Consider the following 26,689-nt stretch of genomic DNA (forward strand, 5'->3'; position numbering starts at 1 on the left):
TGTTAGATAAGGTTATCAAAGAATTTGAAACAAAAGTGGGAAAATTAAGTTGGGGTGCAGATCAACTGTGGACTAATTATACTGCAGAGCAGGTACAAGAGTCTGAATGACCTATTTCTGTTCCTTTGATCCCTGTGCTGCTTAGGCAAGTCTCTGGTTTTATTCCAGCTGTGCACTGTGCTAACTAAATTCTGGTTTGGCAGTAAGAGCCCTAAAATTGACCCCAACACTCTTGGATTTAGGAGAGCAGGTGGTCTATGTATTTGTATTTATCAATGGCCCCTTTTGAAGGTGCAGCTGGAGGGAGGGATATTGGCTGAATATCTGGCTCAGCAATGTTCAAATAGCTTTGTGCCTCTGTTCCCTTCAAATCTGCTTTGGGGACATCATCATCAACACAAATTGATATGACAGGTTATTACTGCACTGCTTGTCAACAGTTCATCAGTTTCCTCATAGAGGCAAATAGCTTTGTGTCAAAGATCCTACGTGAAATGTGACACTTGAATAAAGTACAGGCAATTGCTTTTGGAAAAGTGTGCCAGCAAAGAGCCAACGCATTCAAGACAGGTTGGAGAAGAGTTGGAAACAAATATGTAAATGTGCTGGATATTTACACTGGGTGAATGTTCAATAAATAAACATGTGTGTTTGCCTTGGATATGTGGAATACAATGGCCATCCCATTTTCAGACGATAGAAATGTGATCTGGGAAATGTAATTGATTTGAATAAGATAAATAATAGTTAGATTGATATTCTGTCAGAGGCTGGGGATTGATTTATTTCTTTGCATTCTATCTGTGATTCTTTATCTCCTTAAGGACATTACACAATAGCTTGGTATCTATGCCGATACAAACTATGTATGGTTTATTAGACGAACTTGAAGGGATGTGCCAGGCTGATTATTTTTGATGTTCCACATTAATGCTATCTTGCATATCAAATGTGAATGAATTTAAAGCATTCAATTTCACAAAGTATTGAAACAAATTATTTGACTTTGCTTTCAGGTCAGCTCATTATTGCCAAAGTCTTCCTTGGTCGTAGTGTTCAGGTCATTGATTCAGAAACTGTCGAACAATTAAAGTACCCAAACGCAAATTCTGTCTATAGACCTCGAAAAGTGGACACCAGATGTGCAAATGATACAGGTAACCAACTGCATAACTTTAGTAATTCAAGGTGACATGATGTAGCAAGTAACAAACTAAAGGATTTATTGACCGAGAAGAACTATGACAACTAAAGGTTTAACAGCCAACTATACAGATCTACTCCTGACAACGCCCTGACTCCAACTGAAGCCTTCCAGCACTGGGAATGCATGCCTTTGCTCCCAATTGGTCTAGGTTCGTGCACTCGTGCTCCATTGGTTCAGGTTTGAGTGCACGGCCTGTGAAGGATTGCCCATTAAAGGGGCCATGCTACCACACCTCTTCATGGGTAATCCAAACGTCTTGGATTACCCATGATTAAACAAAAAGAAAAACAGTTAACACGTAGACGGGCAAACAACAATGTTACAGAAGGGACACCAGGGAAAAACAGTTTATAATGTCAACCAGTCTAGAAACTTCCGGATCCTTGTGGAATGTTGCAACACTGTCAGGGGTTCTTCAGCAGTCGACATCCAAGGATCCGCTGATGGAACGAATATGCTAACCACCTCTGGAGCTAACCCTTGCCAGCCCATTCCTCTGCCTCAGCCACCAAAGCCAGAGGTGGCCATGGCCCCACCATGGGTGTCAAAATCTCTTGTTCAGAGGCTGGTACATATGAACTGGATGCGGGGCCACTTGTTTGTCTCCTGGAGCTGGCTCTACTCTCTTGCATAAGTGGTCAACATGCTTTTTTACTGGACGGCCCTCTGCCTCTATCACATATGAGACTTCTTCACAACTCTTCCTGGCACCCAAGCAAGTCTGCCACCAAAATTCCATGCCAAAACAAGGTTATCAACATTGAACGATCTGTCCGAATGTCATGATACTCTTTCTGAGAGCATTGCCGAGTCTCCACCCTCCCAGGCAAATTTGGGAACATTGTTTAAACAGTGTACACAGGTGCCAACTCACTAGTAATTCTGCAGGTGTGACCCCAGTGGTGGTATGAGGTGTAGTATTGTAGGATAGTAAAAATCTTGCCAATGACAATGGCCTATGAACCTGCAGCTTCATGGAAGCTTTGAATCTGCACAGCTGATTCGCTATTGCACCCTTAGTGGTACATAGTTCTTCTCAGCCAATAAATATTTTAGTTTGTTACTTGTTACGTGCTATATGTTTCAATGAGGTCACCTCTCATTCTTCTAATTTCCAATGAGTCCCACCTGGGACTGGGTGTACAGGTACACAGGTCACTGAAAGTGGCAATGCAAATGGAGAAGGTAGTCAAGAAGGCATACGGCATGCTTGCTTTCATCGGCCGGGGTATTGAGTTTAAAAATTGGCAAGTCATGTTGACACTTTATAGAACCTTAGTGAGGCCGCACTTGGAATATAGTGTTCAATTCTGGTCGCCACGCTACCAGAAGGATGTGGAGGCTTTGGAGAGGGTACAGAAAAGATTTACCAGGATGTTGCCTGGTACGGAGGGCATTAGCTATGAGGAGAGGTTGGAGAAACTTGGTTTGTTCTTACTGGAGCGACGGAGGTTGAGGGGAGACCTGATAGAAGTCTACAAGACTATGAGAGGCATGGACAGAGTGGATAGTTAGAAGCTTTTTCCCAGGGTGGAAGAGTCAATTACTAGGGGGCATAGGTTTAAGGTGCGAGGGGCAAGTTTTAAAAGAGATGTACGAGGCAGATTTTTTACACAGAGAGTGGTGGGTGACTGGAACTCGTTGCCGGGGGAGGTAGTGGAAGCGGATACGGTAGTGACCTTTAAGGGGTGTCTTGACAAGTATATGAATGAGATGGGAATAGAGGGATATGGTCCCCGGAAGCGGAGCGGGTTTTAGTTAAGTCGGTCAGCATGGTCAGTGCAGGCTTGGAGGGCCGAAGGGCCTGTTCCTGTGCTGTAATGTTCTTTGTTCTGTGTAACCTTTCATCAGAAGACAATCCCTCCATAGTGGGGATCATCTTAGTGAACCTTCTCTGAACTGCCTCCAATGAAATAATATCTTAAATAAGGGGACCAAAACTGCTCACTGTACTGCAGATTTGGTCTCACCGGTACCTTGTACAGTTGAAGCAAGACTTTTCTACTTTTACGCTTCAACCCCCTTGAAATAAGGGCCAACATTCCATTAGCCTTCCTGATTACCCGCTGCATTTGTGTGCTAGCTTTCTGTGTTTTGCGCACAAGTACCCCAAGTCCCTTTGTGTTGCAGCTTTCTGCAGTTTTTCTCCATTTTAAATAATACTCTGTTCTTTTGTTCTCCCTTCCAATATGAATAACTTCACAGCCGTTAGGTGCATTGGCCATGCTAAATTCTCCCTCGGTGTGCCTGAATAGGTGCTGGAGTGTGGCGACTAGGGGATTTTCAAAGTAACTTAATTGCAGTGTTAATGTAAGCCTATTTGTGACACTAATAAATAAACTTTAAACCATTTGCCAACTTTTTGCCCACTTACTTAACCTATCAATATCTCTTTGTAAACTGTTTGTATCCTTCTTGCACCTTGGCTTTCCACCTACTTTTCTGTTGTCTGTAAATCTGGCTACACTACACTCACTTCCTTCCTCCAAGTCATTAATATATTGTAAACGGTTGCAATCACAGCACTGATGCCTGTGGAACCTCACTAGTTACAGGTTGCCAACCTGAAAAAGAACCCCTTATCCCTACTCGCTGTTTCCTGACCATTAGTCAATTCTCTATCCGTGCTAATATACTACTTCCAACATCAAGGGCTCTTATGACTTAATCTTTTGTGAGGTACCTTGTCAAAAGCCTTCTGGAAGTCCAGATACAACATATCTACTGGTTCCCCTCTGTCAACTCTGGTTGAAAGCTCCTTGAAAAACTCTAATAAATTAGTTAGACATGATTTCTTTTTCATGAGCCATGCTGAATCTGCTTGATTAGATTATGATTTTCCAAATGTGCTGCTATTACTTCTATAATACTTGTTTCCAACATTTTTCCAACAATACATGTTCAGCTAATCAACCTGTAGTTACCTACTATTTGCCTCCCTCCCTTTTTGAAGAGGGGTCTCACATTGTCAGTTTTCCAAACCTCCAGTATTTCTCCAGAATCCAAGGACTTTTGGAAAATTACAATCAATGTGTCCAATTACCTCCTTAATTGTCTGTCATTGCTTGATTACTGTCTTTCCTGCTAATCTATCCATTCAGTCCACTTTACCTAACTCTGTCCTTGTTTAATTGTAATTCCCTTTATCTACGTTAATTTAAGTTATTGATTCCACAAACTGGACGATCCTTCAACATGTCTCCCAGTGAAGGCCCAAACTTGCAGTGCTCAGCCAATCATTGAAGTCTGGCCACGAAGCTGGAGACCATCTCTCCTGGTTCCCTAACAGTAGGGTGGAATTTGTACCTTTGCATGATATCGGAAGTTTGGGGGCTATAATGATCCTTAATTAAATTGACTAACTGACCAAAGGTTTTTTGTGTCACCAGATTGTAAGTCTGTAGGCCGCAAACTGTGAGCAGTATCACCTCTTGCTACTTCTTGGCCATTATTTTGTTTGCCGCAAAGAAATAACACAGTCTCTCAATTTATTGCCCCCAATTCTTGACTTGGGGGCTGAATAGCTCAATTTTCTCAAATAGCAGCATCTTTAAAACAAAGTCTGTATTTTTAATTCTTTGAGCTTCGAGTGATCATACTCCTCCCCCATTAACTCTGTACTGTGGGTTCGCAATGACTGATCCAGTTTGTCTGCATCACCAGCGTAGTCATTCGAGATGACTCGATGTGTCAAGTAACAAACTAAAAGATTTATTGACTGAGAAGAACCATGCATGACTAAGAGTTTAACAGCGCAACTATACAGATCTACTCCCGACAACGTCCTGACTCCAACTGAAGTCTTCCAGCCCCAGAAATGCCTGGCCTTGCTCCCTATCAGCCCAGGTGTGCATGCTCGTGCTCCATTGATTCCAGCCTGGTCACGTAGCCCGTGAATGATCACCCATTAAAGGGGCCACGCTACCACACCAATATATTATTCAAAAACAGTAATCATCTTCGAGGGATTCCATGGCTGGGAAAAACAAAAAAAAAAGTAAAAGCATGGCTCTATAATAACCTTATTTTTATTGTGAAAATTCAAGATTTTAGTAAGATGAATCCAAGGTTTAGCATCCGGACACCCCAATAGAAAGTGATTAAAGCACTATAAAAGCCTGCTTGCAAAAACAGAGGAATCTCACATACTGCTGCTCAGTTGCTTCCTGAAGATTCTATGTAGATATTACTGATTACTTTCTGTGAAACGGTCTCCTCTTCCACCTCCCCACTCCTGGAAAACTTTCCAGCCCTGTGGTGTCTTTCTTATTGTTGCCATCCATCTTTCATCCCAAGTAGCTGCTTATCAGATCACCATGTCTGCAACAAGAGGATCTGTAATTCTCAATTAATTGTTACCGGCCTTTAAAAGATAGTCAATTTTTGACAGCTTATATATAAGCTCATCCCATATATTTCTCACATTCCATGTAATGCAGATATGACCAGTATTGGGGAGTTGCCCTTTGACCAGCTTATTTACGATGTGTTTGTAAATATTTAGTGCAGGACTATGAAAAAATGTGCATGTCTAATTTTTTTCTAACTCCCTATATTTCATGTACTTCAAGGATTCTCAAGTACCCTTAAACTACATGGCAGCTGTGATTGCAGTCTACGTCAATATGAGTGGTTTGTGTTTGACCATGATCTTGTCGTGCCGGAATATTTTATTGACTTTGAATATATTACACAGGTATGGATAATAAATTTAGCAAACTGTAATGCATTTAGTTATGGAATATCTTGCATTGCTGAAAGGAATTATTTGTATTTAACTGTTGATCCATTTCAGTATAAATTATATATGTAATCATTTATGGTTGTTCGTTTTCTTCCATTAAACTGCACAATTTCCAAGATCTTGGGTCGGGATCTAGATCAAAATTTGCAATAGAAACAGGGGGTGGTAGATTTTATAATACGATGTATAAAATTGGCGATAACAAGTATGCAAGCCTATTTTATATCTCTGATTTTTTATTTCTCATTAAGTATTATGTGTAAAAAATATGATGATGGTGAAAAGTTCATACTTCCATGACCCTTTCAACTCTAAGCCTAGGCAGGTCAAGAGTTACAACAGATAAAAGCAAAATATCGCAGATGCTGGAAACTGAAACAAAAACAGAAAATGCTGGAAAATCTCAGCAGGTTTGACAGCATCAGAGCTCGGACGAAGGGTCATCCAGACTCGAAACATTGGCTCTATTCTCTTTCCACAGATGCTGTCAGACCTGCTGAGATTTTCGAGAATTACAACAGCACCTGAATACACCCAGTGGAAGTCGTTTTTCCTAATTACTTTCTCCAATCCCCTCATCATTTTGAACATCCCTCAGATCCCATTTTAACCTCCTTTGTCTGAATGAAAATTTCTCTTGTCTCTTCTTATAATTAAGCCCTTTTTTCCTATATTCTTTCATGGGATGTGGGTGATGCTAGCAAGATCCACATTTGTTGTTCATCCTTAATTGTTCTTGAAGTAAGTGGCCTGCTGGTCCATTCTAGAGGGTAGGTGAGAGTACTGTGGATCTGGAGTCACAAGTAGGCTAGAGCAGGTAAGGGTGACGGTTTCCTTCCTTCTTGAAATTCGGTGGGTTTGTATAACGTTAACCATTACTGAAACTAGCTTCAAGGTGTTTTATTTATTGAATTCAAATTCCACCAGCTGCCATGGTGGGATTTGAACTCCTGTCTCCAGAGCATTATGCTGGCCTTCTCGGAGTACTGGTACAGCGACATTACCATTGTCCCATTATCTTAATCTAATATCTCTTCTGCACCCTCTCTATGGCCTGGATATGTTTTCTGAAGAAGGGTACCTAACCCAGATATAATATTCTAACTGTGACCTAATCAGTTATTTATGTATGTTTGGCATTATCTCTTTGCTTTTGTTCTCAATACCTCTGCTTATAAACTCGGGATCCCATAGTTTTTATTTTTTTTATTTGAGTGGCACGGTGGCATAGTAGTTAGCACTACTGCCTCACAGCACCAGGGACCTGCGTACAATTCCAGCCTTGGGTCACTGTCTGTGTGGCATTTACATGTTCTCCCAGTGCCTGTGGGTTTCCTCGGTGTGCTCCAGTTTCCTCCCACAGTCCAAAGATGTGCAGGTTAAGTTGATTGGCCATACTAAATTGCCCCTTAGTGTCAGGGGGAGTAGCAGGGTAAATACATGAGGTTATGGAGATAGGGCCTGGGTGGGATTGTTGTCGGTGCTGGCTCGATGGGCCAAATGGCCTCCTCCAGCACTTTAGGGATTCTAAAAAAACTATATCAATTTTGCCTTACACTTTTAGGTATTTGTGCATCTTGTCCTTTAAATCTCTCTGTTCCTCCAGTGCAATTAAAATTCACTTGTCAATATTGCATATGTGCTCCCCTTATTTTTCTTCCTAAAATGTATCATCTTGAATTTGTCCACATTACATTTCATCTGGCATCTATTTGACCAATCCACTGAGATGTCTGTATTCTCCTGTAATCTTCATGGTTAACTTTGTTCACTGTTTTGGTATTGTCTGCTTATTTTTTGAAGGTTAATTCATTTTGAGGGAGTGTTTGCTTCATCTTTTTGCCTCCCCCACCCCTTAAAATTGTGAAATGTATTTTTCTACCTTCTTATTTTCCTATTCTGCTCATTGCAAAATGCTTCTGGATATAGTTCCACCTGCCCAGGTGCTGGAGCAGCCAAAGGCTGCCCAGAAGAGGGACTCCCTCCCCCAACACAATGGGGGTCTGGCTGCAGAATCTATTTTTAGCTCTTGAAGGTTTACTCTCATTCTTTTCCTTCCCCAGTCTGGTAACTTTTAACCCCAGGACTGACTTTCACAGTGAGGGGTTTTTCTTGGAGATTTTTCCCCTGGTGCAAACTTGGTGAATCTTCCAGTCTTAGATGGGCAACAAGTGCTGGACTTGCCAACAAAGCTTATACTCCAGGAACAAAAAAAAACTAGAAACTGATCATGAAAAACTTAAATGTTGCAAGGTTATGCCAATTTCAACAACTTTTTGGACTACTATAGATTTAAGAGATAATGGGAGAAGCATACTCCGTAACTAATTATTCTCTTTGAGTGGATAAATGTTATCTGTATTTCCAGAGCCAATTTCAGTATCTAGTTGTTGTGGTCAACCGCTTGTGGAGTAACTGTTTCATGTTGTTAATTAGGCAGCTGAATCCATTGGCTGGATTTTTAGCCCAAGACAGAAAAATAGACTTGTTGGCCGGCGTGTCAGTTCCATGGTTCTATCCTGTCTCCACGACCATTCTTGTTGAGGCAGGAAAGGGGTTGACAGGGCCACCTCACCCACACAAGTTATGTCTATGATTAGTTAATTAAGGGACTAGTTGCGTCTAAGTAAAGAAGATTGACTGGGATTTTTCATTTGACCTCTAGTTTCAAGCACTGATGGAAACCAGTTTAGTCACCTGGGGTCAGGCACTCAGTGGTGCTGGGGAACCATTATTCCTGTCAGGCCTAAACTCTGGAACACCCTCACTACACCTCTTTACCTCTCTCGATGCTTTTCTGCCTCTTTTTCTCTTTTAAGATGCTCCTTAAAACCTACCCTGGGCTAAATTTTTGGTGCTGTGATTTGATATCTCCTTATGTGGTTCAGTGTCATGTTTTGTTTCATAATGCTCCAGTGAAAGGCCTTGGGACATTTTGTTTTGTTAAAACACTATGTAAATATGAGTTCTTATTGTAGAGGTCCTCCTGCCTGCCCAGGTGCTGGAGCAGCCAAAGGCTGCTCAGAACACGGACTCCCTTCCCCAACACAATGGTGGTCTGGCTGCAGAATCTATTTTTAATTTAAGATATTCGAGACCTGGAAACAGTTCCACTTTTCTAATATCCCAGAAAGAAAAATCCAGCCCCATGATAGTATAGTTCAACCTTTTACCCAGTGCTTATTTCTCATGCCCAGCACAAGAAGATAGGCCAATCCCATCTGTGATCTGAAATCTTTATCTTACACAAGAAGTGACTGGAATATTGGTTAATAATCTATTCCTGCAGATGGGGAAAAGACTGTAGAAGTAACCTGAGATACTCACTGAATACTTCATAGTTCGCTGATGGTTGGAAAAAAAACATAAAAACTGAAACATTTCGTGCTAAACTTCAAAGTGTATATATCAGAAGCTATAGCTTTATGCAGAAGGAAAATAAACCAATGGATGAAGAACAATTTTAATACCTTCAGCAATACTTTAAACCATTTTCTGAAACTTAAGAGTTTGTGTACTTGGGAGTTGTTTTTCAAAGTCATTGGGGGCGATTCTCCCAGAGCAGCACAGCGGGCCAGGAGACATAAGTGGAGGTCATGGAGTGGGCTTCCTGTTAGGCACCACGGCCTCCGCGTGTCTCTGGCCGCTGGGTTTCCATCATCGTTCAGCTCCATGCAGGAAATCGGTACAGAGCTGATTTAAATATTACAATAAGCATTTGAATCTCGTTAGCTGGTCTGGGACTGAAGTCTTTGGGCTCGTTGGTCTCTTCCTCCCCACCTCCCACCCCCCCTCTCACCCACCCAACTGGCCAGGAGTGTTTCACTCCAGCGGGGTTTACAACAGCTTCCCATTAACGGGGAGCTGGCAGCCCGACCCCACTGGCGTGACAGGAGGACATGGAAGCCCCCCAGGAGGTCGGGGGTAAGGGGGAGTAATCCCCAGGCATTGCCAGTTTAGCAGTGCCAACCTGGCCCGCTGGCACTGCCCACCGGGCATCGGGCATTGCAGGGGGGTTACCTATTGGGGGGACCACTGGGGGCAATGGCTGGGGGTGGGGGGTCCCGCTGCCACTCTGCAGTCAGGATTAGTGACAGAAGGAGGGTGGACAGCAATCGGGGAGGGACTGGGACGATGGGAGATCACGGCGGGGTGGGGGGTGTGGTTGGGGCTGGCCCCGACGCATCTGGGAAGCCAGAAATCGGAGTGGTAGGGGGTCACACAGCCAATGATGTGGGGTCACGGGGCTGGCCAGTGATTTAGCTGGCCGGTGATCGGGAGATCGGCAGTGCAGGGCGACTGTGCATGCTCCGATATCAGCTCTGACAGATCAGTGCATGCGCAGTGGCTCACTCAGCGCTATGCTGCTGGCCTCTCCTGCGGGAATAGGCCGTCCTCGGCTTTTTATTGAGATTCACAGCAGGGCTCTCTGCGATGCAGAGTGTGGGAGGTTCATTTTGAAAGTCCCACTGGAAAAAACAGCAGGTTTACTCCAGCATGTGAATTTGATGCTTAGAATTATTTTGGGAGAATTCTACCCACAATTTCTGCAAGGAGCGCACTTCTGCCTCTACAGAGTTCTGTTCCCACTGCAGTTACATGGAGATATGGTTGAAACAAGTGAATTAAATATATGACAAATTGCACTGGTAAATATACCTGACCTAGGTAGTTTCTCATACTTCAAACCAAAATAGATATTTCACAATATTCATAGGTCTTAGAAAAATTCCCAAATCTTTTCTCAAAAAATAGTTACCAGTATGAATTATTATTATCAAATGAATGGATGGGAAATAAAAAAAACAAAATCAGCCCCCATCCTTTGAAGTTTCTTATTATATTTGACTTGAGACAGTGTGTATTGGAATGTTATATCTGAAATAATATACCCCCTTGGCACAACATTCTACCAACACAAAGGGCAAAGGTAACCACATCACTTGCACCGTAGCTCGTGGAATAACAGATTCTGCTTATAAGTTTGATAAATAAAGAAGGGAATTAGGAAAATCAAATGAAAATAGAGATAGCATTTTTCAAAGTTTATAAATGAATGTTTAATCATTTCTTTTTACAAATTGAATTTATTTAGAATGATCTGCAATCATTTTATTCTGCTTTTTCTGAAAATAAAACATCTCAAAGGAAGCAGAGTAAAGCAGAAATAATAATCACACAGCGAGCCAAGGCACTTGATGAAGAAGTTTTAAAAATGGATCCTGTTATGATGCAAAGGCCTAAAATCCTAAATCTGGATGAGAGGACAATACTTTCTGTATCTGGAGCTTCAATATTGAGTCAAATCACAGTGAGTTTTTCCCATCAAGTATATATAAACAAAAGTTAAAGGTTATAGATAAGATCATTTGTTTCCCATAATAACCTCATAGATTGGCTTGCAGGATGCTGATCATTGTTCAGATTGAAATACTCTCAATCCAATGCAAGAGTAAGACCAAGTCATGATAGATGTAATAGCTTTAAGATGCTATCATGGTGATAATATCATGACATTAGATATATTATCCATGCAGATTCTGTGCCATGTTAAGGAAATTTATCCAATGATAATGATTTGGTTCCTTAAAAGAACCAAAATCAACCTCTAGTTGCAGTGACTACATATACAGTACAGTTGGGTTGTCAGTTTTCCTCCATTATTGAAGATGGCTATTTCTGGTCATCTGGTTTGCATGCTAATGTGCTGTGGGAATCCCCAATTGCAGACTCTTGTGGCTTTCCACAATGCGTACAGGAATGAATTGTCTGATTATTGGTTCTGCCCAGTCTTTCTAGCTTGTCTTTTACCTTTGTTACCTGTATTATTTGCTGTTTGAAGGGGCAACACCATTACTAGAGATTGATCCTCAGATAATTCTTCCTTGTGCAGTTTTCTCCCAGTCTTTGGCGGACGTGTCACACTTCCTGAGGTTCATCTTCAAGGAATTCTTGACCCTTAATCTCGGCCTACCTCACAGGAGGTGTCCAAGTTTTAGTTATGAATACGTGACTGCCCTTAGAGATTTTATCATGAATCATACATTCTACGGATCCACTCCATCTGAACTGGACTCTGATGATGAATGCTTCAATTCCACACATTTCTGCTCTTTTACCTTGGTTTTTGGTATCTTGCCCTCCCATTTGATGGTCATGATGTTCCAAATGCATCTCATGGAACTTGTCCAACTAAATAATGTATCAGAAGTAGGTAGTCCCTATCTGACAGGCATATAAGAGACTAGGTATTACCATGGTTTAGTACATAGTAAGTTTTGTTTTAAGTTAGGTATCTTGTTTTCTCTATTGTTTCCTGTGTCAATGGGTGAATCTGTGCATGCTGTGGCAATTTTATTTGCCACCCCACTGTCAGTGCAGATGTTTCTGGAGATTGCGCTTCCGAGATAGGTGAACATATCTACAACCTTCAAGATTTTGTCATTGATGGTCATAGTATATGGGAAATAATCAGAATTGGGTGGTTGGTGGAGTATCACTGTCTTCCTTAAGCTGATGATTAGCTCATAGTTGACGAGTTGGTGGCACAGTGGTTAGCACTGCTGCCTCACAGCGCCAGGGACCTGGGTTCGATTCCAGGTTTGGGTCACTGTCTGTGTAGAGTCTGCACATTCTCCCCATGTCTGTGTGAGTTTCCTCTAGGTGCTCTGATTTCATCCTACAGTCCGAAAGATGTGCTGGTTAGGTGCATTGGTCATGTTAAATTCTCCCTCAGTGTACCCGAACAGGCGCCAGAGTGTGGCAACTAGGGGATTTTCACAGTAACTCAATTGCAGTGTTAATGTAAGCCTACTTGTGACACTAATAAATAAACTTTAAAAAAACAGCTTTTGAGATAACAGTCCACAAACCTTTGCAGGCCATGCTCACAGCATGACACAAGGCCATAGACATTGGCAAACAGCAATTCCCGTATCATCATCTCTGACACTTTAATTGAGGATTTCAGCCATCTCTGGTCAAAGAGATTGCCATCTGTTATTAATTGAATTTATATTCCATCAAGAATATGCTGAGTACATGGGCCATGACACACTCCTGCTTCACACCATTTATTATGTTAAAGGGTTTAGTGTATTCACCACAGTCAGCAACTCTGGCTGCCATCCATCATGAAACTGCCATCTCAGAAACACACCTTGGATATGCCGGGGAGTTGTGCCATGGGGGTCGTGCAGGAGTGGAGCATGTTGGTGGTCATGACCGCGCGGGGTGGGGGGGGGCCATATCTGGGGATAGGCAGGGGGACCCATTGGAAGGGCTCCGATGCCGGCGATACATGTGAGCATTGGAGAACATGCCGCCAATGGGACTTTGGATCCCGATGTCCATGGGAGGAAGGAGGACGGGGGTCTTCCATTGCATTGTGAGATTGGGGCGTCCTTGAGAAATGGCCAGACTCACTGGTGTGTTTAGAGACCCTGACGATTACAGTCCGGAGCACATTGACAGACTGGCGCGGATCGCTCCGGTTTTCTCGCTGTTATTTATTTTGGGAAAATTTCACCCATAAACTTGCATTACAATAGTCTAAGCAAAAGCTAACTATATTCTAAAGTAAATAAAATAGCTAGAAAAATAGGATGCAACACTAAACAATAAATAGTAGATAGGAGAAGCCACACTGACATTCAAGAAAGTTGAAAAAATTTCTCTGAGAATGAAAATGTCTGCCAACAAGGCAAAAGATATTCAAAAGGCCAGTGGAAGTGCACAGGTGGGTGCAGTGCATCAAGTGAGAAAAGAGGCAACAAATAAAAGGGCAAAAGTAATGGAGAGTTTCAGGTGTGGGGAGACACACTATGTAAATCATTGCAAATTCATGGACGCTGAGTGTCACCGTTGCAATAAAAAAGGGAATTTGGCTAAAATTGCAGGGTTCCTAAGAACAAGTCAAAGGCTGGGCAAGGAGATTCAAATTCAAAAAGGCCTCAGCCAGCTGCGCATCACCTGGAAAGCACAGAGCAGAAAGAAGAATGTTCAATGTGAATGAGTTGTGTGTGGAGTCTTATCTGTGCTAGAGTGGAGTCGATGGAAAGGAAATTAAGATGGAGTTGGGCACGGGTGCCTCTGCACCTGTAATCAGAGAGGAGACATATAGAAAAACTTGGAGCTCTGAGCAGGCGCCTGTCCTTACTCAGACAGGGATCCAACTTCGGACACACACCGGAGAGGCTATACCATTGCTTGGGGCATTAGAGGTGAATATTGCATACAATAGCCAAGAAGCAAGAGCATGGCTTAAAAAGGAAAGTGCTTAGTCTACTAGGGCATGACTGGCTCATTACAATTCCATTGAAATAAACCACACAAGTGACAGATGATGTCATTCAGAAATATCCTGAGGTTTACAAAGATGAACTGGGTACATTGTCTGGCACAACAGTTGTTTGCAGATCCTCAGGCAACTCCTCACTTTTTAAAGCCCAGGACAGTACCCCACGCCATGAAAGGCAAAGTGGAGGAGGAGTTGGAGTGGCAGCAGAAGCTTGGTATCATTCACTTTTCATGTTGGGCAACTCCAGTCCTTCCTGTTCTTAAAAGTGAAGGTACTTTGGGGATTACAAACCTACCATTAATCAGGCCTCCAAGCTGGATGCTTACCCATTGTTATGGGTGGAAGACCTGATTTCAACCCTTGCAGGAGGCAAGATATTCTAAAACTTGACATGAGCCATGCCTACCAGCAGCTTTTGTTAGAGAAGGGCTCAAAACAATATGTCACAATCAACACTCAAGGGTTTGTTCAAATACAACCATCTGGTTTTCGGGGTGTCCTCCAGTCTGGCGATTTCTTTTCAGAGGACAATGGACAACCCGTTGCAGGGGGGTTCCTCATGTAGCAGTTTACTTGGATGACATCTTAATCATAGGGAAAACTGAGGAGGAGCAACTCAGCAGCCTGGACCAAGTGTTAAAGAAATTTCCAGAGGCAGAACTGTGACTGAAGCATAGTAAGATTATCTTCCAAGCATAAGAGTGTGGAATATTTGGGTCACAAAATCACAGTGCAGGTCTGTTCCCTGTGGAAGATAAAGTCAGAGCTATCAAGGAAGCTCCAAACACAAGTTTGTCTGAGCTCAAGTCATTTCTGGGCATGGTAAATTAATACGCAACGCCATCAGCGTTCTCAAGACCAACCGCAACATTGTCATCAAACCAGCAGACAAAGAAGGGGCCATAGTCATACTGAACAGAACGGATTACTGCAAAGAAGTGTACCAACAACTGAACAACGAGGAACACCACAGACAGTTACCCGCAGATCCGACCAAAGAACACACCCGTCAACTCAACAGACTGATCAAGACCTTTGATCCGGACCTTCAGAGCACCCTCCGTGCTCTCATCCCACATTCTCCCCGCGTTGGAGATCTCTACTGCCTCCCGAAGATATACAAGGCAAACACACCCGACCGTCCCATCGTATTGGGCAATGGGACCCTGTGCGAGAACCTGTCCGACTATGTCGAGGGCATCCTGAAACCCATTGTATAAAGAACCCCCAGCTTTTGTCGCGACACTATGGACTTCCTACAGAAACTCAGCACACATGGAGCAGTTGAACCAGGAGCACTCCTCGTCACAATGGATGTCTCGGCACTTGACACCAGCATGCCCCACGACGATGGCATTGCTGCAACTGCCTCAGTACTCGACGCCGACAACTGCCAGTCTCCAGATGCAATTTTACAACCCATCCGCTTCATCCTGGACCATAATGTCTTCACCTTCAACAACCAGTTCTTCATCCAGATACACGGAACAGCCATGGGGACCAAATTCGCACCTCAATATGCCAACATCTTCATGCACGGGTTCGAACAAGACCTCTTCACCGCAGAGGTCTTCAACCGATGTTATACACTAGGTACATCGATGACATTTTCTTCCTTTGGACTCATGGTGAGCAATCACTGAAACAACTATATGATGACATCAACAAGTTCCACCCCACCATCAGACTCACCATGGACTATCTCTGGAATCGGTTGCATTCTTGGACACACGCATCTCCATCAAGGACGGTCACCTCAGCACTTCACTGTACCGCAAGCCCACAGATGACCTCACGATGCTCCACTTCTCCAACTTCCATCCTAAACATGTTAAAGAAGTCATCCCCTAAGGACAAGCCTTCCGTATACACAGGATCTGCTCAGATGAGGAGGATCGCAACAGACACCTCCAGACGCTGAAAGATGCCCTTATACGAATAGGATATGGCGCTCGAATCATCGATCGAGAGTTCTGGCGCGCCACAGCGAAAAACCACACCAACCTCCTCAGAAGACAAACACGGGACACGGCGGACAGAGTACCCTTTGTCGTCCAGTACTTCCCCTGAGCGGGGAAGCTACGACATCTTCTCCGGAGCCTTCAACATGTCATTGATGAAGACGAACATCTCGCCAAGGCCATCTCCACACCCCCACTTCTTGCCTTCAAACAACCGCCCAACCTCAAACAGACCATTGTCCGCAGCAAACTACCCAGCCTTTAGGAGAACAGTGACCACAACACCACACAACCCTGCCACAGCAACCTCTGCAAAACATGCCGGATCATCGACACGGATGCCATCATCTCATGTGAGAACACCATCCACCAGGTACACGGTACATACTCTTGCAACTCGGCCAACGTTGTCTACCTGATACGCTGGAGGAAAGGATGTCCCGAGGCATTGTACATTGGGGAGACCATGCAGACACTACAACAACGGATGAATGAACACCGCTCGACAATCACCAGGCAAGAGTGTTCTCTTACTGTTGGGGAACACTTCAGCGGTCACGGGCATTCGGCCTCTGATCTTCGGGTAAGCGTTCTCCCAGGCCGCCTTCATGACACATGACACATGACAGCAGAGTCGCTGAGCAGAGACTGATAGCCAAGTTCCGCAGACATGAGGACGGCCTCAACCGGGATCTTGGGTTCATGTCACACTATCTGTAAGCCTCACGACTTGCCTGGGCTTGCAAAATCTCACTAACTGTCCTGTCTGGAGACAATACACATCTCTTTAACCTGTGCTTAACGCTCTTTCCACTCACACTATCTGTACCTTTAAGACTTGATTACCCGTAAAGACTCGCATTCCAACCATTATTTTGTAAATTGAGTTTGTGTCTTTATATGCTCTGTTTGTGAACAGAACTCCCACTTACCTGACGAAGGAGCAGCGCTCCGAAAGCTAGTGGCTTTTGCTACCAAATAAACCTATTGGGTTTTAACCTGGTGTTGTGAGACTTCTTACTGTGTTTACCCCAGTCCAACGCCGGCATCTCCACATCATGGTAAATTACTACAGGAGGTTTCTGCCAGACCTTTCAACAGTGTTGGCATCACTGTGTCTGCTGCTTCACAAAGAGACTCAATGGAAGTGGGGGCCAGTGCATAAGAAAGCTTTCAAGGATGTGAAAGCACTGCTACAATCAGCTAATCTGCTGGTTCACTTTGACCAGAACAGGAAGCTCATTCTGGCATGTGATGCCTCGCCCCATGCCGTCAGGGCACCGTGCTCTCATCTGATGGAGGATGGGTCAGAAAAGCCCTTTGGCTTTGCAACAGCTGACAACAGCTGAAAAGGGATATTCGGAGCTAGATGAGGAACAGCTAGCCATTGTTTTTGCTGTGAAACGGTTTCATCAGTACCTTTTAAAAAGTTTATTTATTAGTGTCACAAATAGCCTTGCATTAACACTGCGATGAAGTTACTATAAAAATCCCCGAGTCGCTACACTCCGGTGCCTATTCAGGTACACTGAGGAAGAATTAAGCATTGCCAATGCACCTAACCAGCACATCTTTCAGACTTGTAGGAGGAAACTGGAGCACCCGGCGGAAACCCACGCAGACACAGGGAGAACGTGCAGACTCCGCACAGTGACTCAAGCCGGGAATCGAACCCGGGTCCCTGGCGGTGTGAGGCAGCAGTGCTAACCACTACGTCCCTGGTTATCCATTCACTTATATACCTACCACAAACCACTGATGAGCCTTTTTAGTGAAGCCAGGTGTATTTCCCCCATGGCCTCGGCCAGAATGCAGCACTGGGATCTCACATCGTCAACCTACCAGTATGAAATTGTGTACATTATACCCACAAGTCCAGCTCCACTGAAACAAGTCTCACCAGTGTTGACTGAGTCGCCAGCGGTACTGCGCAGGTCACAGCATAGTTGCAAAGTTCCTGAAAGATTGATGTATAGTTGAGAGATGAGTGTGATTTATATTTCTATCCTCCCCTAATTTCAATCCCCCTTAAGGAAAAGTGGTGTAGAGTGTTATACTGGGTATACTAAGCATTTTCCTATTTGAATATGTATACTGATGTCTTTAGTAAGTGTGAGCGTGCGCGCGTGACATTGTCGGGAGCGGGGGCTTGAGCGGATTATTATTGTAACCACGAGGGACCTGCTGCCAGGTTCTATATCTATGTTGTACTGTTTATTTTATAGCTTTGTAAGTAAAGAAGATTTAAGCACCCAAACGTGTTTGTCTACCTTTGTCAAGTTACCACAAAAGGGGAATTAGGTAATTATCTGAAAAGAAAAGATTTGCAGGGGACAGTGAAGAGGCAAGTGAGTGAGAATAGCAGCGAGCCAGCACTACACTATAGGTTGAATGTTCTATCGTGCAAGAACCCTTTGGTGGCTTGGAAAGGGAGAATTACTTGCCAGTCCCCAATATCATGTCACAACTTATTAAGAATGCAACATTCTTTTGAAAGTGTAGACTTACTCTTACAGTATCTGAAGCATGTTAAAATGAAGAAAAATGTGTGATTTACTTTTACAAATCAAATAATGTACTTTTAATCATTTCTGATAATATGCATTTTTTTTTAGTTTGTCATTATGGGAACCTCATTGCTCCCATTATCATGTTGCAATTAAGAGCTACCTTTGAGTGGTGTTAATAAAGGCTAAGTAATGTTGATGGATTTTAGTGCAACAAAACCCTTCAAGTAAAATGGTTGTGTTTTATAATTATGGTGTGAGAGGGGTTACTGACCTTCACTCCACATGTTAAAGCATGGACTATCTTTCGAGATACAACATGAAAACATAGGAATCTGTTATTCATGAAAACATCTGCCTATTGCAAAATAGGTATGCCATATTGCACAGAGATGTAACTTTAAAACTTACTTTGTTTATTTTTCACGTATGTCATAATATAGATTTTGAATTTACATGGAAACAGTCTGAGTAAGCTAAAGGGTATCTCCAAACTGATAAATTTGCAGCAACTTACTGTCAGCTTCAATGAACTTGTACAGCTGGATGACATTTCAAATCTGGTAAGAATTTACAAACTTTAAAGCTTTAAGTATTTCCAGCATGGAATTAACATATGGTGGTGCTGGCTGATGCAAAATCAGTGTTGGCAACTATAAGAATGGCAGAGATTCACACATTCTGATTCCCTATTCATGTTTCACTGCAAAATCACTTCTGGTCAACGCACAGCTCACTGCCCAGAAACTGATAAGATGCTGGTTTCAATGTTGCATTAAAACAAACAGCATGATAGGCTGGTGGGAGTAGTGCATGTTGCCACCTATGGAAGTTAGCCAACCAACATTTTAGAAAGGATAATGGAAGGACTGACATCCTATAAAGTGGTACATCCCAGTGTGACAGAATCGAATAATGTAATTTGGAAAGGTTTTTATCTTTCAGTTTGGTTGCCTTACACAAACCTTGGTAAAGGCCAGTGTAATATCACACGCACGGGTTCCTGGAGGAGGAAAAGGAGGCCTGCCTAGGAGGTCAGGTTGCTCCTCAGGCACACTTACTGCGCCATCAACCATCTTGTATACTTTAATATATCAAAGGCCAATGCCTCAAGAGCACTCGGAAGACTCTGCAAGTTTATTATTGTATCTTGTGCAAGTTTTCGTTATATCAACTTGGTCTCTTTAACTGCCTTCATCTGAAGAGGGTGCTGACACCACTCCAAAGGCCAGCACAAGAGGAAAACGTTAAAGATATAATATCCCCCCCAGTGACCTTTTTTGGAAGGTGATCTACTTTTTAAAAATTCATTTGTGGGACATGGGTGTCGCTGGCTGGCCAGCATTTATCGCTCATCCCTAGTTGCCCAAGGGCAGTTGAGAGTCAACCACATTGCTGTTGCTCTGGAGTCACATGTAGGCCGGACCAGGTAAGGACAGCAGATTTCTTTCCCTAAAGGACATTAGACTTATTAGCCAAAGTAAGGAGTCTAACATTTTCTATCATGGTCTGGGCAGATGGCCAAGAATAGATGTAGCTCAATCTTTGATCTAACTAATAACAAACTAACTTGGTAACAGTAAAGTATATTTTAAACTTGCTGCTAACATACTTCGTTACAAATACAAACCTGAATAAAATTCATATAGACTGCATCCATAGCTTTTCCCTTCATCAACCATATATATTATTTAATTCAGGCTCAGTTAAATTAATAAAGCATGATCAATTTTTTTAAATCAATCCTTACTGGCTCTTCTAATTAACTCTACCCGATCCAAGTGCCTCTTCGTTATTTTCCCCCCTGATTAATGTTCCTGAAAGTTTACTCACCACTGATTTTAAACTGACTGGTCTGTGATTACTGGGAATGTCCTTGCAGCCTTTCTTGAAAAAGAATGTCTCATTTGACATTCTCCAATCCACTAGCACCTTCTCATATCTGGGGAGAGGATGGCAAACCCCTCCAAAATCTCCACTCCGACTTCCTTATGCAACTTGAGATGCAAGCCATCTGGATCAGGTTGCTTATCTGTTCTAAGTATAGCCAGCCTTTCCAATATATTCTTCATGTCATGCGTATGATGGATGAAGGCTCAGTATGTGCAGGCGAATGCTTGCATGAGGCTCTGAAAAACCCTGCCACGGACCCTGCAGATTCAGTTGCGGGGTTGGTTGTGCGCAAGAGACCTGCTTGGAGTGGGGTGTCTAGTAAAGCCTTTAGGAGGATGCTGACAGCAACCAGTAAACATTATGCAGTGAGAGTTAAGGTACTCTTGATGAAACAAAAATCAATAAATTAAAGATCAAAAATGAGAGGGAGTGACAGCCCATGGTGGGGCGCTGTAACAAAAAATTAAAACTTCATGGGAAACTTAAAAAATCAAATAAAAATGTCATTCCAAGGGGTGATAATTCACTCTGGTGAAAGTTAATATTTTCATTTGCGTTTGTTTAATTTGTGATAATTACTGTGTTCACTTGTGCAATAAGTTATGAGCCAAATTTCTTGATTTTTCTTTGCCTACCATTTCTAGGTGTTGCCCTGACATCTGCATCAGGGAGGGAGGCAGCTATGGAGCGGTTTGCCCCTGTTGCCTTTGATGACTTAAGCTGTCGTACTCTGGCGAGCCATGGCCTGGAGGGCCCTGGCTTCTTTTGTCTGTCTTTCTGTGAGGCCAGAGGACGAGGCTGAAGGGATCACAGGCTGAGGGGATTCGGAGGGAGCAGCCAAACTCAGAGTGGATGACCCAAGTGTGTTCCTCGTCTTTTTGGGTGCTCCAGATCCCGGCCTAATTCCTTGAGGGGAAGAAGAGAGGTTGAGGTGTCTTGTCCCCATCTTGAGTTGCCATTGCAAGAATGCACTGAAGACTGCCATGATGGAGTGCAGGTCTGGGTGCATCTCCAGCAGAAATTGGACCTTCTACTGGACAAGGGTCTCCATGGCAACTGCCAACCTCCCTATGGAGATATCAGTGTGTGCACATGTGGGCAGCACTTCATCAAGAGAGCAGGCAGACTGACTCCTCCCACCCACATAGCATTCTTTTGAAGGCTTCCAACATCTCTTCCTGATGCTGCTTAGCCTCTTGCTGACTCTCCACAAATTGGAAGGCCAAAATCAAAGGCTCGCCAGGGGACTCAGCGATCACTGATGCCACTTCCTCAGCAGCCTTGAGAGCCGGTGAACTTGGCTTACCAGCCTCTTCCTGCTGCGGTTTCATGTCAGTGTGGTGACCACCAGATTGTGACACCCTTTCTAACCTAGCAGTAATACCCATCGAGATGTATATTCCTAAGCTGATGGAGGGTGCACATGTCTGTTGCAACATCTGTAAGTGTACATACTGCTTTCGTCTTCTGTTCTCTCCTGGGCTTCTCTGGGCTGAGGCTGTGGTTGGTGCTGAAGCCTGACACGAGTCCTTCTCTGGTCCTGGCCTCTTCCTGGGGTTACCTGTAAGTGAGAGAGAAGCGTGCAAGTGACCACATCAGCTGCTTCCAACATGAATACATATTTGACCCTCTGTTTCTTTGGACTGGATGAGTCCTTACTAGGTGGATGCCCATGTCCAAACTCCCCATTGCCAATGGCATGGTCCTGCTTGACTCCACTGCAGAGGGACTGTGAGGCACAATTATTCCATTGCCACTGAGGCTCTTTTGTGCTGATATATAGGTGTCTTTGTGGTCTATGCAACCATCTGATGAGATACCCTGGGAGAGCACATTAGGTCATTCATCCTTTTCTGGTACTATATGGCCGACTTCTTACGCACCCTGTGTACACTGACAGCATTGGCTACCTGTGCCCACGCAGAGTTGGTTTCCCTGCTTGGCCTACTCCTCCCATTAGGCTGGTATAGTATATTCTTGCAAACCTCGACATGGTCCACGAGGATGCACAGGAAGACGTCACTGAACTTTGGTGCTGGGCCTTCATCTCCCCTTCCACAACTACCTCAGTTTATCTTTGATGAAACCTGCATCCGTACTTTTGTTATCACTAGCTGAGACAATTTCAATGTTTTGCTGGCTAACCTCCCATCCTGCACCCTCCATAAACTTGGTTTCATCTAAAATATTGCGACTTGTATTCTAAGCAAGTCCTGCTTATCCATCACGCCTGTGACCTGTGCTTTCTTCCACTCCAACAACACAATCGGAATTTGCCCATCCCCCTCATGACCTGTTTTGCGACGGCGGAGGTGGCCCACCATTAGCGAGAGGTGGGATCTTCTGGACCCACCGCTGCCAACGGGGTTTCCGTTGTTCGCACCCTCTGCCACTGGGGAACCCATGGTGGGGTGTCACCATGAGGGGGCCAGAAGCTCCCACCGGTTGGAATGGCCGGAAAATCCAGTGCGTTGATTTTAAAGTTCTTAACTTTGTTTCTCAAATCACCCCTTGGCCTCACCCTATGCTATCGTTGTAATCTACAACCCCACCACCCTCTGAGATCTCCAAGCTCCTCCAATTCTGACCTCTTAGGCAGGTTAAGTTCAAGCTCTGGAATTCCTTCCATTAACCTCACCACCTCTTTACCGCTCCCTCCACCTTTATGACATTCTTAAAAATCTACTTTATTTTTTACCATGTTTCTGGTCATCTGTCGTAATGTTTTCAGTGTTAATTTTGTTTGAAAATGGTCCTTGGGATGTTTTACAAGATTAAAGGTTTTATATAAATACGAGTTGTTCTCGCTGAGAACTAGAGATACTTATTCATCTTGAAGTTAGCAGCACATCTCTACATGTGTTATGGCAGAATCTTCCAGTGCCAATAGTTACTTTGGGTGAAGGTGCAAAAGTCCAATATGCATTAGTTAAGATGGAGATTTAAATTTTTTGCTGTTAATTTCTTTGACCTTATTTCTTTCCTGACATCAAGGAAACCACTGTGTTTGTTTGTTTGTCTCATTCTGAATCCAGTGTTTTAAAATTCTGCAGCCTCACCTTACATTTTTGGATGCTAGCCACAACCGGTTGATAACATTAGATGGTTTTAATGGAGCGGAAAATCTCAAATATTTGGATCTGAGTTGGAATCAACTAACTTACATTAAAGAAGAAATTGGAGTCCTTCGTAAACATACATTAGAGCTCCTTACACTCGATGTCCGTCATAATCGATGGAAAAAGGTATTTTCCACTGGCTGTTTAAATCATTAAGATTGCCAACTCTTAAACAAAGAAGTGTGAATTCAGATCATTTTAAATTTAAAATATGCCTTAATTTTTTTTCATCTTAGAGAGCATGTTTAAATAATGCACGGACCCAACCATTTTCAATGCTTTGATTCAGTTCCATACATTGTTTAACTTGTATGGAAAGCTGGTATTTTTCTTGCCTATGCCGTTTCCTCACTGGAAAGACAGAGCCTGAGGGAAGACCTGATAGAGGTCTACAAAATTATGAGAGGCACAGACAGGGTGGATAGTCAGAGGCTTTTCCCAAGGATGGAAGTGTCAATTACAAGGGGCACTGGTTCAAGGTGAGAGTGAAAAGTTTAAGGGAGATGTGCGAAGGTGGTTTTGGACGCAGAGAGTGGTGGGTACCAGGAATGTGCTGCCAGAGGAGGTGGTGGAAGCAGGCACATTAACAATATTTAAGAGGCATTTGGATGGGTACATGAATAGGGAGGAAATAGAGGGATACAGACCGAGTAAGGCTTGTTCCTGTGCTGTACTTTTCTTTGTTCTTTCTTTGTTTGAATGGAGAGATGTAGATTTAAGTCTCACTTTTGTTGAGTTCCCAATCTCTATTAAATGGAAGAGCTAAATCTACATTAGTTATATTTGTAGTTTTATTTGAATAATAAATCAGTAAGGTTGCTAGATTGCCTTATGATCATCAATACAAACATCATCAATATACAAGTTTATATTTAGGTAACATAAGCTTCTACACGTGATGTTGTGTATGTTTAGTCAGCGTTTCCAGCTGGTGAAGACAGACATGGCGATCCATTAATTTGAAAATTACAGCTCACTAATTAAATACTAATTCTGTTGCATACTTTCAGTTATTGCATTGCATGTTTCTACAGTACAGTTGTCAATATAGTTCTGCTTTTAAAAAAAACTGTAACTTATTTAACTCCAGTAAGTCTTATCATTCTTTTTGCCCATGTCAAATTTTTAAACAGCCTGCATTGTTACGCCCGATAATCATTGGCCAATTAAAGGCTCTCACTTATCTGGATGGGTGCATTGTAACGGAGGAAGAAGTTTTAGCAGCCCTGCGTATTACTGCTGAATCGAGGCTTACACAGGTATGACCAATGTTGATACTGACTTCTCCTCTGACTTTCTTTTAACCGTCTACAATAAAATCGGAGAACATTTGTTTTCTATTAACTTGACTTTCCTTTTTGGGCTGTGCCTATCCATTATCTCATCAATGGTTTACTTTTATTTCAAATTATTTTAAATTTAAATATTAATAAATTCCATTTGCAAAATACAAATTTCATATTTCCATGCTTAAGATGAATATGCTACCTGACAATGTAGAAATGGCATGATCACTATCTTTATTATGTTTTATTATTAGTAAAACTCCATGTAACATAAAGACTTTATGAATATCAGTTTTGATTGTACCAGATCTAATGTCATTCCTTGTTTCAGTTAAAGTAAGGAGATAGGGGGTTTTTCCCCTGTGATGGTTGGGGCGCCCTTTAAAGATGGCGCCCTGATCTCTGTGAAGTCGGTTTGCTCTGGTCGGTCCCACCCCACCAGACTGCTGTGTAAACCACACCCCCAATTTGTTTTTTTGTCAGTGACTCAAGATCTGGTCTAAAAACTCGTCAGTGCATCTGGAGAGATACAGGTTGATTTTCAGTCTGAGCCTGACGCACTGACAAATTATGGGAGGATTCCACAACACAGTGTCTGAAGCTCAGCTTGGGGTAAAATAGGATGTCAAGTTTACCAAAAATCAACCTGGGACAGTGACTGCAGAAGGCGATGGAAACAGTGGTAATGGGATAAAATTTACAAATGTACACAAGTTGATTTGAGTTATTACATTCAACATGGTTTTCATCACTTAAGCTAAAATCCTTTTTCCCTTCTCTGCCAGCTTTCTTTATTAACCCATTCACGGACTGATGAAGAGCGCCCTCGATGCCTCAGTTTAATGAACTCTGCTCAGAACCTGACTCAGCTAAGCAAAATGAAACCAAATTCATCTGTCGACCAAACCACCTTCTGGTTTCCTAAGGTTTGTAATAACATTTGAAGTATCACTAGTTAAGATTACAGAGTTGGAAAAAAAATGCATCATTAAAATAAGTCCCTGCTGGTGTAGGATTTGGTTCCAGAATAATAGCTTCTCAACTTGGACTATCCATTTAATTGATATTAAGTCTATTGTTTCAACCAGTTGGTTGTTAAATAAAATTATTGCAGTATCCTAAAAGTTTTTCAAGTACAATAGTTATATACATATCTGAGATTAATGGAAATGCAGTAAGTCCTCATTTTTAAGTCATTCTGCTTTAAATGCCATTCATTTAGTAGGGTTGGTATTTGTGTTTAATACTGGGAGCTTAGTTTTAACCTTGTTTCACATTGGGTCTGAAGTAGGGTTGTATCACCCAGTAATCACCATTTTGGAACAACCTTTCTCTCTCTCTGACTTTTTCTCCCAGTCGCTGCCAACACTCCTTCTCACTGCTGACCTTCCCTCTAGCTGCTGACTCTTTTGGTCACTTCCCTCTTGACAACCCTCCCTCCTGCCATCTCCCAAGCTTGGGGCTTACATCTGCAACCCTGCAACTTGAAGCTGCTCTTCCTGGCTCCTGCTGTTCATTTCCTGAGCCCTTGCTGACAGTGTGTGGGCGGGAGAGAGACGAGGTGAGTGGGAGGTTTGACAGTGAGAGGGAGTGTCAGGGAGCTGGATGTGTGGCACGCAGGAGGTTCGGCATGCACCATTGATGGCAGCTGGGGGATCAGGGAAGTTAAATAG

General features: G+C 43.0%; 1 protein-coding gene across 1 annotated transcript in view; it reads left to right on the forward strand.

Moving 5' to 3' along the window:
- lrrc9 (leucine rich repeat containing 9) overlaps positions 1-26,689 on the forward strand; it is a 125,733-nt gene that overhangs the window by 57,743 nt on the left and 41,301 nt on the right. Inside the window, exons 12-18 of the mRNA XM_078233126.1 lie at positions 1,017-1,157; positions 5,779-5,903; positions 11,047-11,262; positions 19,162-19,281; positions 23,665-23,856; positions 24,864-24,989; positions 25,802-25,942. Coding sequence (XP_078089252.1) covers positions 1,017-1,157; positions 5,779-5,903; positions 11,047-11,262; positions 19,162-19,281; positions 23,665-23,856; positions 24,864-24,989; positions 25,802-25,942 — 1,061 coding nt within the window. The remainder of the gene's footprint in view (positions 1-1,016; positions 1,158-5,778; positions 5,904-11,046; positions 11,263-19,161; positions 19,282-23,664; positions 23,857-24,863; positions 24,990-25,801; positions 25,943-26,689) is intronic.

This window comes from Mustelus asterias, chromosome 18, assembly GCF_964213995.1.
Source record: "Mustelus asterias chromosome 18, sMusAst1.hap1.1, whole genome shotgun sequence".
NCBI classification, from domain to species: Eukaryota; Metazoa; Chordata; class Chondrichthyes; order Carcharhiniformes; family Triakidae; genus Mustelus; species Mustelus asterias.